We start from the raw sequence: 13,821 nt of genomic DNA, 5'->3' as shown, positions 1-13,821 counted from the left end.
ACACAATGACTAACATGCACGTTTAAAGGAATTTATACCAAAAATGTAAACTTTATCATTATTTGCGGTAAATATTTGAAGCCTAACAGTCCCTTGTGGATGATATGCTGCATAGCTATTACAAAGTGCAGTACAAAGAGAGATTTTTTTTACCAAGTTTGGATCAACATAATGCCTCGTTCACACTAGCAGCGACTTTGTAGCTGCCTGTTGCTCTGGGTGCCGACCTGCATAGAGAATACAACCGGCCTCTGAGCGAGCTGAGAGATGATCACATGAGCACTACTGGTGCTCTTATTGGCTGTCTCTCAAGAAAGTCGTTCTTTATTTGCATGAAGTTAAAGGATTCTCAACTTTGTCACATCGCTCAACACACCCACCTGGTTACCAACGCAATCTGTAGCTCACATAGGCATACAGATATAAACACTAGATATCGCATATGGACCCTGAGCATGCATCAATAGCGCCGCCACATTTGTACAGTGCTCCGGGGACAAATGTCATTCAACTGCACTAGTCAAGACTAAAGCCATTTTGAATATGCTGGACTATAGCGATGTGTACGGGTGTAGTAACGAGCAAACAAAGAAAACAAAACACAAAGGCAGAACATTTTATAGTAAGATTTAGATTTTTTGTTACTTTTTGTGTTGCAAACTTTTGTGCTAAACAAGCATTGATGATAATGTCTTACACTGACCATAGGGCAAAGTAGCACCAACTCACACTAAATACTGGGTAAATAATGCTAGTTTAGTTAAATAAAATCAGCAAACAATGTAAATGAAATATGACCACAAGATTCTGCGATGCTAGAAACTTGTATTATTGTCGGCTTAGTGAACAAGATGTTCGTAACGAGATTCATTCACAAACGAATTGCTCCCTCCATTAGAATGAGAAGTAAAAGCGGGAGAGAGGGTAGTTTAGGATACAGATTAGATCAAATTTGGCAAGGAGGGAGAATAATACATTTCCCTGCACAAAAAAACCCATGCTCTTTGTCGGTAAAGCCAATGCAGTCACTTACAGTATACATTGATATATAAAACTGATGTAAAATTATAATTCTCGTAATTAAAAAAAAGTATTTACATACTGAGCACCGGGAACACTCCCGATCACAGATATTACAGATCTCTGGCTCTAGAGGGCCAGTCCTCCACTGCACCTTGGTCCCACATTCATTTCAAAGGAGTGCTACCCTGTACTAAAATGGGGCTCTATTGACACGTTTCTTCCAATAACCAAGCGTAGGAGACATCTAATGTAAATATCTATTGCGTAGACGAAGGTCTCTGGAAGTCATTCACTTTCCATTGAAATGAACGGTCACTTGTCGCTTTGCCATTGCGAGTCGCTCATAGTGTGAATAAAACTTAAGAGAGAGTGAATAATGACATGATTAAAATTTCTATGTAAACTACTTGCAGTTGAACTATATTTAATCCAAATCAAATCAAAATCTTAAGTAGTCAGAGTATTGCTAATGAATTTAATGAATGAGATTAATATATATATATATATATATATATATATATATATATATATATATATATATATATATATATATATATATATATGTATATGTCACACAGAGGCGTTTTTAGGGTGTGTGTGAAACAAGAAAAAAATAAATGATGGCTCAGTCGACGTAGCACTATGGTGCAAGGTGCGTTTATTTACAGTGCAAAAGTGTCCAATCCAAAAATCCAAAAAAATAAAGTAGACAAAAAAAAAATAATAATAAAAATTATATATATATATATACAAAAATAAACAAACAACAAAACAAACAAATAAAGACAATAAAGTAACAAAATAATTATATACAAAATATTTTCTATCCAGAATTATCAAACCAACCATTCGCCACTACTCACACCTTCTATCTCCAACGACTCCCACACTGAACTGAGCACAAGTCACTCTATTTATAGTGAGTGACTCCGCCCAGTTTGGATTAAACTATATTGAAGGTAAGTATAAGGTAAGTATGGACATAAACAAATCTTTCAGGTAAGTATTTCACACTTTCATACACTTCATTTGTATTACTATATAACTTAAAACCAAAATTATTAAATCAGCATTTTCACATGTCATGAATACTGCTTTTTCCATTGTTTTCCCATTCTTTTCATCCCCCACATAAAACACATAGTCTCCCCCGGGTGCCCAACCACTCAGCGCATGCGCAGCGCATCACTGTGCATAAAATGCTGCGCATGACCTTTTTGGCCCCTTTTGCCTCCCGTAGCCGCGATTGCGCAACCCGGAAGAGAGACGCAACAGAAACGCAACGAGACGAACAAACACAAACACAAATGGACACACAGGTAAGACAAATGTATGCGGTGTGATTTATGGCGTGTCAGAATATGCAAGGATTAATGGAGTATATAATGTGTTTGTGCGTGTATGTGTTTTTATTACAGCGCAATCTCCCGTGTGCACCCGATCGATCGGCTGGTGGAGTGAAGGTAAGTTATGTGTGTGTGCGTGAATATGTGGGTGTACAGCTCTGCCGCAGGCCAGTGACAAACTCCTTTGTCACATTACCTCCCACCTCTCCTAGATTGCCGACGTCAGGCAATCGTGACAGGTAATCTGCTGTGACATTGCTCTTTCCCGCCTTGTATCTTACATTAAACTTGAAAGGCTGCAGTGACAGGTACCATCTGGTCACTCTGGCATTCTGGTCCTTCATTGTATTTATCCAGGTTAAGGCTCTATGATCCGTTTCTAGGGTAAACTCTCTACCCATCAGGTAGTATCTCAAACTGTCCAGTGCCCACTTTATAGCCAATCCTTCTTTTTCAATGGTGGCATACCTGGTCTCTCGTGGCAACAGCTTTCTACTCAGGTATAGGATGGGGTGTTCCTGACCTTCATCCTCCTGCATAAGCACTGCTCCAATTCCTCTCGCTGAGGCATCCACCTGTACCAAGAACTTCTTTGTAAAGTCTGGGCTTCGTAAAACAGGTACAGTACACATTCTTTCTTTCAAGGTAATGAAAGCCTTCTCACATTCTTCGGTCCACGGAACCGGATTCTTTATGGCTTTAGCCGTCAAATTCGTCAAGGGTGCTGCTTTTTCAGAGAATTGAGGAATGAATCTCCGATACCATCCCACCAGTCCGAGAAAGGATCGTACCTCCTTCTTGGTACGAGGTCTAGGACAGTTGCGGAGTGCCTCCACTTTGTCCACTTGTGGTCGTATCTCTCCATTCCCCAGTTGGAACCCAAGATACCTCGTTTCTTGTCTGGCCCACTCGCACTTGGCGACGTTCAGTGTCAAACCAGCTCTCTGTATCTTCTGCAGAATCGTGTGCAGATGGTGTACATGATCGGTCCAGGTAGTACTATAAATGACTACGTCATCCAGGTATGCGGCACTGTACTCCTCACAGTTTCTTAATACCTGATTCATGAGTCTTTGGAACGTTGCGGGAGCTCCATGAAGACCAAAGGGCATGGTCTTAAAATGGTATAGCCCCACTGGTGTCCTAAATGCAGTATACTCCCTGCTCGTCTTCTCCAAGGGTACCTGCCAGTATCCTTTACAGAGGTCCAAAGTAGTTATGTATTTGGCTCTCCCAATCCTCTCGACCAGTTCATCGATGCGTGGCATCGGGTAAGCGTCAAACTTGGACACTGCATTTAACTTCCTGAAGTCCAGGCATACTCTCAGAGTACCATCCTTCTTAGGTACAATGACTATTGGACTACTCCAAGCACTAGTCGATGGTTCTATGATGTCCATTTCCAACATCATCTTCAGCTCTTCCTTCAAGGGTTTAATCAGGCTTTCAGGCACTCTATATGGCCTTTGACGAATAGGTGTTGCTTCCGTTAGACAGATTTTGTGCTCCACCAAGTTTGTTCTTCCAGGTCTTCCTCTCTGTAATTCTGGGTAGGTGTTTAACACTTCGGTCAGTTCCACTCTTTGCCTCTCTTGCAGATGTTCCAGGCTTACCGCTGACTGCAAGTGTTCTGGGGTTTCAAAGTCCACCTTGTCGTCATCTTCTGCTTCAGGTGTCTCCACCTTACAGGCCAACATACCTTTCTTCAACTCAGGTCCTGGCTCCCGCCATTCCTTCAAAAGATTGACGTGGTATGTTTGATTTTTCTTCCCCTTATCTGGATGAAACACCTCATAGGTAACAGGACCCTTCTTCTTAGTGATCTCATAGGGACCCTGCCACTTCGCCAATAGCTTGTTTGTGGAAGATGGTAATAGTAACAGCACTTTTTGTCCTGGTTGGTATTCTCTCCGTCGAGACCATTTGTCGTACCACAGCTTCTGGTTCTTCTGAGCTTCCTCCAGATTCTCCTGAGCTTGCTCTCGGTACTTCTCAAGTCTGTCTCTCATCTGTAATACAAACTTTACAATGTTAGTTTCTCCTTCGGCTGTAGTGCTTGATGCTTCCCAACTCCTCTTCACCAGATCGAGAGGACCTTGCACCTGCCATCCGTACAGGAGTTCAAAAGGCGAAAAGCCTGTGGATGCCTGTGGGACCTCTCGGTATGCATATAGCAGGAACGGAAGCCACTTGTCCCAGTCTTTGCCGTTGTCACTTACAAATTTCCTCAACATCCTTTTGAGGGTTTGATTAAATCTCTCTACTAATCCATCGGTTTGTGGATGGTAGGGACTTGTGCGGATGGAATGGATGCCCAGCTGCTTGTGCAGTAACTGCATCAGTCTTGATGTGAAATTAGTGCCCTGATCAGTGATGATCTCTTGCGGAAATCCAACTCTGGAAAACAGTTGTGTTAATGCAGTGATTACCTTAGCAGTTGTGATGCTGCGTAGAGGGAATGCTTCAGGGTATCGTGTAGCGTAATCACAGATGACTAATATATACTGGTTGCCTGTACTGCTTCTTTCCAATGGCCCAACAATGTCCATGGCGATCCGTTTGAATGGAGTTTCGATGACAGGTAATGGATGCAAAGGAACTCGCGCTGACCTGTGAACAGAGCTGGTTTTCTGGCAAACAATACATGTGGAGCAATATGTGTGTACGTCAGTATACATGGAAGGCCAATAGAATCGTGTACCGATGCGTTGGTAGGTTTTCTGGTGTGCTAAATGTCCAGACCAAGGAATGGTGTGTGCTAGATGTAATATGAGTGATCTGCAACATGTAGGCACAACAAGACGTTTGACACCATCAGACAACACATATAGTACATCCTTTTCTATCACATATTTCTCTGCCCCTAGCGTCTCAATTTGTTTTTCCCCCTCACACACTTTAGAAAACAAAGGTTTCAATGTTACATCTTCAGCTTGTAACTGTGCAATATTTTTAGGGATATCCCATTCAGTCACCTTCAACCCTTCAGTTGACACTTCCACAATAGGTGAACCCAATTGCTTCTCTAGACGGCGCTGTCGCCGTGACTTTTTTGGTTTACCCCCCTCCCCTTGGATCAAACTGTCATCCATAGCAGGTAAGGGCTCTAAACCCGCTCTGGTTTGTGAGCGTGTTAGCACAGGACATGATATAACATCATACACATTGGTACTTTCAACAGCATTGCTTAACAGTTCGTTCAACACAGGTAGGTCCCATCCCAAAACCATACCTACAGGTAAAGCATCCACTACCCCCACTGACATCAAGTATGGTTGATCATTGATAACAAGAGTCACTTCAGTGGTAGGATAGTCTTTTTTGTCCCCATGTACGCATTGGATGTTCTGTGTGTGTGTAAAGTCAATGGTGTTTCTTGGAATGTAGCATTGTTTTATCAGTGTAAATGTGCTGCCAGTGTCAATGAGTGCATTTATGTTTTGTCCATTCACGGTGACGTCTATGTGTCGATTAGTGTACGTCACCTTGTCTTTTACGTCCCCCTCTCTTGGAACATAACACAGACTGGTGAGTTTGGGTTTGCGTACTGGGCAGTTCGACGCCTTGTGCCCCTCTTGTTGACAGTAATAGCAAATAAGCTTTTTAGTAGGAAAAACAGAGACAGTACCTTTTCCAGATGTATCAGTGTGCTTGGCCCCTCGTGTTGGTGTAGAACGGGCATACATCTGACCTCCTCGGTGTGCATTCAAGTACTGGACTGCCAACTTTGCTGCATTCAGCCCATCGGTCGGCTCATGCTCTCTCACCCAGGTCCGTACCTCCAATGGCAGTACTCGTAGCAGCTGCTCCAGGATGATAGCCTCTCCTACCTCCTCCTTTGTGCACTGCTCGGGACGTATCCATCGTTTGTAGAGCCCCTTGAGGCGATTGTAGGTCTCCGTCGGTGTTTCTCCAGCAGGAATTGATGTCTGCCGAAATCGTTGTCGGTAGGTCTCTGTTGATAAATCGAATTTCGTCATCAGTGCCTCCCGAAGATCCTTATAGACTTCCGCCCGATCTTCGTCCATCGCGAGGTATGCCTCCAGCGCTTTACCGGTGAGAAGGGGTACTAGTCGATTCGCCCATTCCTCTTCCGGCCAACCCCAGGTCTTTGCCAGACGCTCAAAACGACGCAAGTAATTCTCCACGTCCTCTCCCTCTTGAAATGCTGGCATCCGTGACTCTGGTCGCATTGGTGGTGGTGGTGGTGAGTCTGCCGCCCTCTGCGTCGACAGTGTCGGGTTCTGCATGACTGACGGTCCCCGAATTCGTGAAGCTGCAGGTGTGGGTAGATCTAGGCGTAGGCTTTGGCTTGGTGATGTTTCTGGTATAACTGAGCGTTGCAGTGACTCTCGCAACCCCCGTAGCTCATAGATGAGGCCTTCTTCCCTTTTTGACTGAGCTGTCAGAAATGTCCTCATCAATGCCACTACATCGCTCTCCATACCTTTTGATTCAGGTTTAACTCTAGGGGACATGGCTTCGGCACCCTCTGCACTGGCTGTCTCCTCTTCGTCCATAGTGTCCCATGCTACCTCTTCCAGCACAGGTTTTTGTGACCGCAGACCCTTCCTGGCCTGTTTTCCAGAAGTCACTTTTCTACGACTGGCCATCCCACTTCTGACACCACTTGTCACACAGAGGCGTTTTTAGGGTGTGTGTGAAACAAGAAAAAAATAAATGATGGCTCAGTCGACGTAGCACTATGGTGCAAGGTGCGTTTATTTACAGTGCAAAAGTGTCCAATCCAAAAATCCAAAAAAATAAAGTAGACAAAAAAAAAATAATAATAAAAATTATATATATATATATACAAAAATAAACAAACAACAAAACAAACAAATAAAGACAATAAAGTAACAAAATAATTATATACAAAATATTTTCTATCCAGAATTATCAAACCAACCATTCGCCACTACTCACACCTTCTATCTCCAACGACTCCCACACTGAACTGAGCACAAGTCACTCTATTTATAGTGAGTGACTCCGCCCAGTTTGGATTAAACTATATTGAAGGTAAGTATAAGGTAAGTATGGACATAAACAAATCTTTCAGGTAAGTATTTCACACTTTCATACACTTCATTTGTATTACTATATAACTTAAAACCAAAATTATTAAATCAGCATTTTCACATGTCATGAATACTGCTTTTTCCATTGTTTTCCCATTCTTTTCATCCCCCACATAAAACACATAGTCTCCCCCGGGTGCCCAACCACTCAGCGCATGCGCAGCGCATCACTGTGCATAAAATGCTGCGCATGACCTTTTTGGCCCCTTTTGCCTCCCGTAGCCGCGATTGCGCAACCCGGAAGAGAGACGCAACAGAAACGCAACGAGACGAACAAACACAAACACAAATGGACACACAGGTAAGACAAATGTATGCGGTGTGATTTATGGCGTGTCAGAATATGCAAGGATTAATGGAGTATATAATGTGTTTGTGCGTGTATGTGTTTTTATTACAGCGCAATCTCCCGTGTGCACCCGATCGATCGGCTGGTGGAGTGAAGGTAAGTTATGTGTGTGTGCGTGAATATGTGGGTGTACAGCTCTGCCGCAGGCCAGTGACAAACTCCTTTGTCACAGTATATATATATAGAGGCAAGGGTTTTGTTATTCTGTTTGTTTGCTTAGCTGCCATCAAGCAGCACTTTCTGAAACGCTGTTCTCCATCAACCTATTTCTGTGTTTGTTAGCTGTTTTCATCCCAGCTTCTCCTACTGTCCTCTTATACCTCATTTTTTTCTTCTGTCTGTGCCTTTTTCTTTCTCTTCCCTTTCCATTTTTAGACTCCTGGGAATCTTCTAGTTTTCTCTCTTCTCTTATTGCCAGTCACTGTCTTACCCAAGAGCCACTAAACTTCACTGAACACAAAAAAATGAATCAAGACCAAAGCTATTGTTCTCAGCACCTAGATCGATACACTTCCAAGCCTTTACTTATATCTGTGAAGTGTTTTTGTCGGAGCCCATTAAATACAACCAAAGAATCTAGGGAAACAGCCAAAGATGACTGCATGAATATGGGAGAATGTGTGTTTTTCTTTTTTAAGTAGTGAAATGGACAAAATACAGCTATTATAGGCAATGGTGGTATTCTTAAGCCGCTGACGATGAAAAAACATCTATATATGGCTATCAAACACACACACACACGCACACACACTTACCCTCAGCACAATTTTCTCCTTTGTAGCCCAGAGAACAAACACATGTGCCCTCAGTGCATGTGCCATGACCGCCACACTGGGGGTCAATGCACTGGCTGATGGGAACATCGCATTCCGGGCCTTTCCATCCACTATAGCAGATACATGATCCCTTGTCGTACTGACCATTTCCACTGCAGAGGACAGGACATGCCGCTTTAAAAGAAACAGAAATATAACAAGGAGAGAGAATAAGGGTTTGATGCAAGTGACATCGGATCTTTCATGTGAATTTTGTTTGCAATGATTTATATCAAAAGAGCATAACAAACAAATGGCATAAGAGACAAATGAGACAACACAGGGGAAGATATTTTAGGTTTGTTTACTAAGACTCTGTGTACGTTTTTGAAGAGATTGAGAAACAGGCAAGCAGTTGTGGTGATAGATGTGTTTCTGAATGACATGATATAAGCATTAGGAACTGGGGTCAGATAACAATTATGTGCATTGTAAAGTATCATTTTGATGTCAGGGGTGGCACGGCGGATCAGTAATTACACTGTCACCTCACAGCAAGAAGGTCGCTGTTTCAAGTCCCTCCTGGACCGGTTGTCATTTCTATGGGGAGTTAGCATGTTCCCCCTGTGTTCAATTTGGTTTTCTCCTGTTGCTCCAGTTTTCCCCACAGTCCAAACATTTGCACTATAGATGAATTGAACAAACTAAATAGGTATGATTGTATAAGTGTGGAAAAGTGTGTATAGTTGTTTCCCAGTACTGTGCTGGAAGGGCATCTGCTAAATAAAAACATATGCTGGAATAGTTGACAATTTATTCTACTGTGGCGACCTCTGAAATGAACTAAGCTAAAGGAAAATAAATGAACGAATGAATGAATGAATTAATGAATTAATGAATTTTGATGTCATATGATGTAAAATAATCTATCAAACCTCAATCTTTAGGCAGGCTTTACTCTATTTCAACTACACCTAGTCTGTTGGAATATTCTCTATTAGAAAACTAAAAACAAGGTTGCAAAAAGCACCCATGAAGGTGTGCTTTGTTCGTTTAGCAGACACTTAAACAACTTACACATTAGGGAAAAAAAAGCCAACAAAAATATTATCGTGGTACCACAGTGGTATTTTTGCATATTTACATGGCATAAAAATAATATTATCATTATATATGTACAGAACATGGTAATACCATTTGATAAAACATAAAAATGCTATAGCATGCTACTATAAATAAATAAATGAATAAATAAATAAATAAATAAATAAATAAATAAATAAATTTAAAAAATACTGTGGTCCTAATAACATGCCAATACTCCAAAGTTTCCAAAGTGGGGGTCGGGACCCCCTGGGGGGCACGGGATATGACAGGGAGTCACTTGGTGATTTACAAAAGTCAAATACATTTGAATAAACTATTAGAATTACCATATTTTATCCATAACTCACAGAAGATATGCATGCAATGCATGCAAATAAAAACCATTAACATTTCATTTTTTTTATAGGATTGTGTGTTTAGATTAGTTTAACAACATAGCAATAGCGTCAGCTGCACCAGGTTCAACTTTCTGACACCTTTATAGCAATTAAATTCCATTAAATATGAATACAGGTCAAAACTGAATAATAAGGATGATCTCTGATTGGCGGTCTCCAAAATGAAACCAACAATAGACTTGTGCTGAAAACATTGTGCCCAACGGGACTCATTAGGTGAGGTTAATTTTTATATAGGCCTATTGTGTGTGTGTGTGTGTGTGTGTGTGTGTGTGTGTGTGTGTGTGTGTGTGTGTGTGTGTGTGTGTGTGTGTGTGTGTGTGGTGTGTGTGTGTGTGTGTGTGTGTGTGTGTGTGTGCAACATTTGTATATTTACATCCACCTCTGAGGAATGTGGGGGTCGCGAGTCACTGGCATTGATATTTTTGGTGGTCGCAGGCTGAAAAGTTTGGGAAGCACTGCTCTACATGTCCTAAAACCTTATAAAACTATAACAGATTTATCTTAATAAAATAAAAAAGACACTATGGTACCTTTATAAATATGGTAATACCATGGGCTTGTCATAAAAGCATACCGATACCATTTAATAATGATACCAGAATATGTTCCATTTCAATGGTAAATTTTCACAATATGGTAATGACATGGTACAGCATGTCTTGAAACAATATTACCATGAATGTCTAAATGTCCTAAAAGCATAATAGTACCACAGTTCACATTTAAAAGCATGGTAAAACCATGGTTCTTCAATCCGTACCTGAGTTGTCTTAAACTAAAATTCTTAATGTACGTAATTTAAGACTACAGTATATTACCCATGAGCACTCTCCCTAAGCCCTGTTAAAGATGTCCAGTTAGCGGCAGTCTAAAAAAGACTTCCTGAGTTGAATACAGAGAGTCTTGAGGGTATATGCTTTGTAAAAAAATTCATGCACACACACACACATATTTATAGACAGAGGGTCAGCACTAGTGGTGTGAGTGGAGAGCTTTGATAGGTTGGAAAAAAACTATAATGAAAGAAAATGTAATTTAACGTTGCGGTAACAAAACTATTAATCATAAGCTTCCCAGGTGAACAATGGGAGATATTGGGCCGTATGAACCGCCATTCATCATCCTTTTGCTTCAGAAAGAAAGAGACAAGGACAGAGAGAGAGAGAGACCTCCACTAACACACAGATTTCAGTTTCTCCATGACTCATAGGACCAAAGCACTTTCGTAATAGCAAACTATACAAATATATGAATACAAATAGTACTTTATGTGTATGCAAATGACTGGCTATCTAAACTAGAACTTCCCATTGCCATTCTTATTTAATTATAATTACTTTTACCTGAATTTTTTGGCAGATTTAGAATTTAGTCCATTTATGAACCAGTCTTCCTACTCATGATGGTCCATAAATTAAGCTGGGAATTATTTCATCAAATTGGTCCCCAACCATATAGCTAGGTCAGAAGCACACATGCACGCACACACACACGCACATAGAAGGTGTCTGGACTCTCAGGCTGTACCCAATGCTTCTGAGTGTCTAGAGCCATTGGGACTGCTGAGATTAATACACATCTTTGATGTGTTCAGCTCTTTGAATCCCACGTTACTGCCATACTGGCAACAAATCAGTGCTGTTACCCCTCATGTTTTATGTCTGATGGACATTACCCTGCATGCTTTTTTAAATGCTAAAACTACTGGAGTTGTACTAGTACTAGAATGGCCCATGTCATTTTTCAGACCATTCATGTCATTTTCCCCTCCCGTGTCATTTATATTCAAGGTTTCTATTGGAGTTTTAGAATGAAGCTTTAAATATCTGCAGCTTTTTTTTTTTTAACTTTTTTTCACCCCAAAGCCATCCTACTGAATAGGTGCATCCCAAATTGCATACTATTGCACTATTCTACCCCATTTTGTAGTTTAATTAGTTTAAGTAGTTGATTCACACTGAAAATTCTAAAAAAATAAAATAAAATAAGTGCACTTTAATTACCTGGATCATTACCTTGGATTCGGGTGGTCATGTTGGATTACTTTATTTATTTTGAATTGTGAAAGCAAAATTCTCCTACAAAAGTGATTATAGGCCTCCCAATGGCGAATGCAATTATACTCATGACAGGTATTATTTGGTACTTTGGTCATTTAAATTGGCAACCGTCACACGACATCAGGGAACCGGTTTGAATTTCTGCTTAGTAAAAAGAACATTAGTGTGCCATTTGGAATGACACTACACACATATACTATGCTGTTGGGTGTGTAGGTGCATAAGTACATAGTGCATGAGTGCATAGTGTATAGTGTGCCATTTAGGACGCAGTTTATGTCACCCAATTCGAATGTTATCACTCGATTGAATGGGCATTATCAGTGAATATCAGCTGATAGATATGGGCCAGTAGGGGCCTAATAGTATTCTCAGAAGTGAATTGTGAATTCTTGTTAACTTCCGGCTGCAGTCGTATGTGATCTATATTTGATTAACCATGTGGATCGATGATAGCAACCCTCTGAGCCTACTAGCTGATAACCACTGTTAACACCCATTTAATCAAGTGATTGAGCATTAGAATCGGCAGCCTAAGTAGCCACCACGGGAATCAATATGCAAGAATAAAGAGATGTTATTTTAAAATGTGATGTGTGATGATGAACAACAAATTTGAATAATGAAACAAAAATTCAAATTAATATAAAAATTGTTCACCGTCAACTAAAAAAACCTTCTGTTAAAACTATTTTAAATATTTTTTTCAAATTCTTTGCAATATAAACCTACATCTACAGTATATACTATAAAGTAGACCAGGGGTTCTCAAACTTGGTCCTGGAGGTCTGGTGTCCTGCAGATTTTAGACCCCAACTCGCCTCAAAACACCTGCAAGGATGTTTCTAGAAAGTCTAATAAGAGCTTGATTAGCTAGCCAGGTGTGTCTGATAGGGGTGTGAGCTCAAATCTGCAGGACACCGGACCTCCAGGACCGAGATTGAGAACCCCTGTACTAAACTATATACTATAAATATAAAACGAATCTTAGGATATAAAATATCATCAATATATCATAAATATATTAACTCATCTTTGAGCTTTTGAAGAATACACTTTTTAGTATATACCCAGTCATACTTTTTAAGGCCTGAGGCTGTCAAATCTCTAAAATGAACACCATAAAATCAGACTTTTTCCAAAGAAAAAAGTTATATAGTTTGGTACTATTCAGATCACTCTTCATTTCACCAAAATGAGTGACATGGGATGTAAAAGTTGTTCTCACTTCTCTCTCTTTCGGTCACATTTCATTTCTCTTGCTGTACAACAGAGTTCGGGGTGTAATTGGAGTGTCTCTTACCTTTCGAACAGTCCATGCCATGGAAGCCTGGAAAGCAATGACACACTCCTGACACACACTCTCCGTTCCCATGACAGTTGCGGGGACACTCTTGCACAGAGTCTGTGAAAAGAATGAAACCTTTCTAAAAAAGGCCACTTTGATGGTAATGACAGCTGTAACCACCACATCCGACTCTCATCTTGTCTTTTCCACCACCATATCCCCCTCCCCATGTCTTTCTCTCTCCCGTTTTCTGTCCCTCTTTCACCGCAATTCGGAGTCTCCGGTCATTATTGATACAATTCATTCAAACACCGTCACACATCATTTCATTAGCCATGAGTAATATCACAGCAATGAAAGTAGGCCATATCACAGTAGATTAGCGCAAGGTTAATTGGTGAGACACCACTT

General features: G+C 40.8%; 1 protein-coding gene across 15 annotated transcripts in view; it reads right to left on the bottom strand.

Annotated features, from left to right (window-relative positions):
- Positions 1-13,821, bottom strand: part of tenm2a (teneurin transmembrane protein 2a) — a 1,216,147-nt gene that overhangs the window by 50,742 nt on the left and 1,151,584 nt on the right. For all 15 annotated transcript variants that reach the window (XM_087281568.2, XM_087281560.1, XM_087281559.1 and 12 more), the window contains 2 exons: positions 13,426-13,527; positions 8,555-8,749 (listed from right to left, as the gene is read on the bottom strand). In XM_087281568.2, the coding sequence (XP_087137694.1) occupies positions 8,555-8,749; positions 13,426-13,527 (297 nt within the window). The remainder of the gene's footprint in view (positions 1-8,554; positions 8,750-13,425; positions 13,528-13,821) is intronic.

The sequence above is a fragment of the Danio rerio genome, chromosome 14 (assembly GCF_052040795.2).
Source record: "Danio rerio strain M-AB ecotype USA chromosome 14, GRCz13ab, whole genome shotgun sequence".
Taxonomy (NCBI): domain Eukaryota; kingdom Metazoa; phylum Chordata; class Actinopteri; order Cypriniformes; family Danionidae; genus Danio; species Danio rerio.
This window is presented reverse-complemented; position numbering and strand designations above follow the sequence as displayed.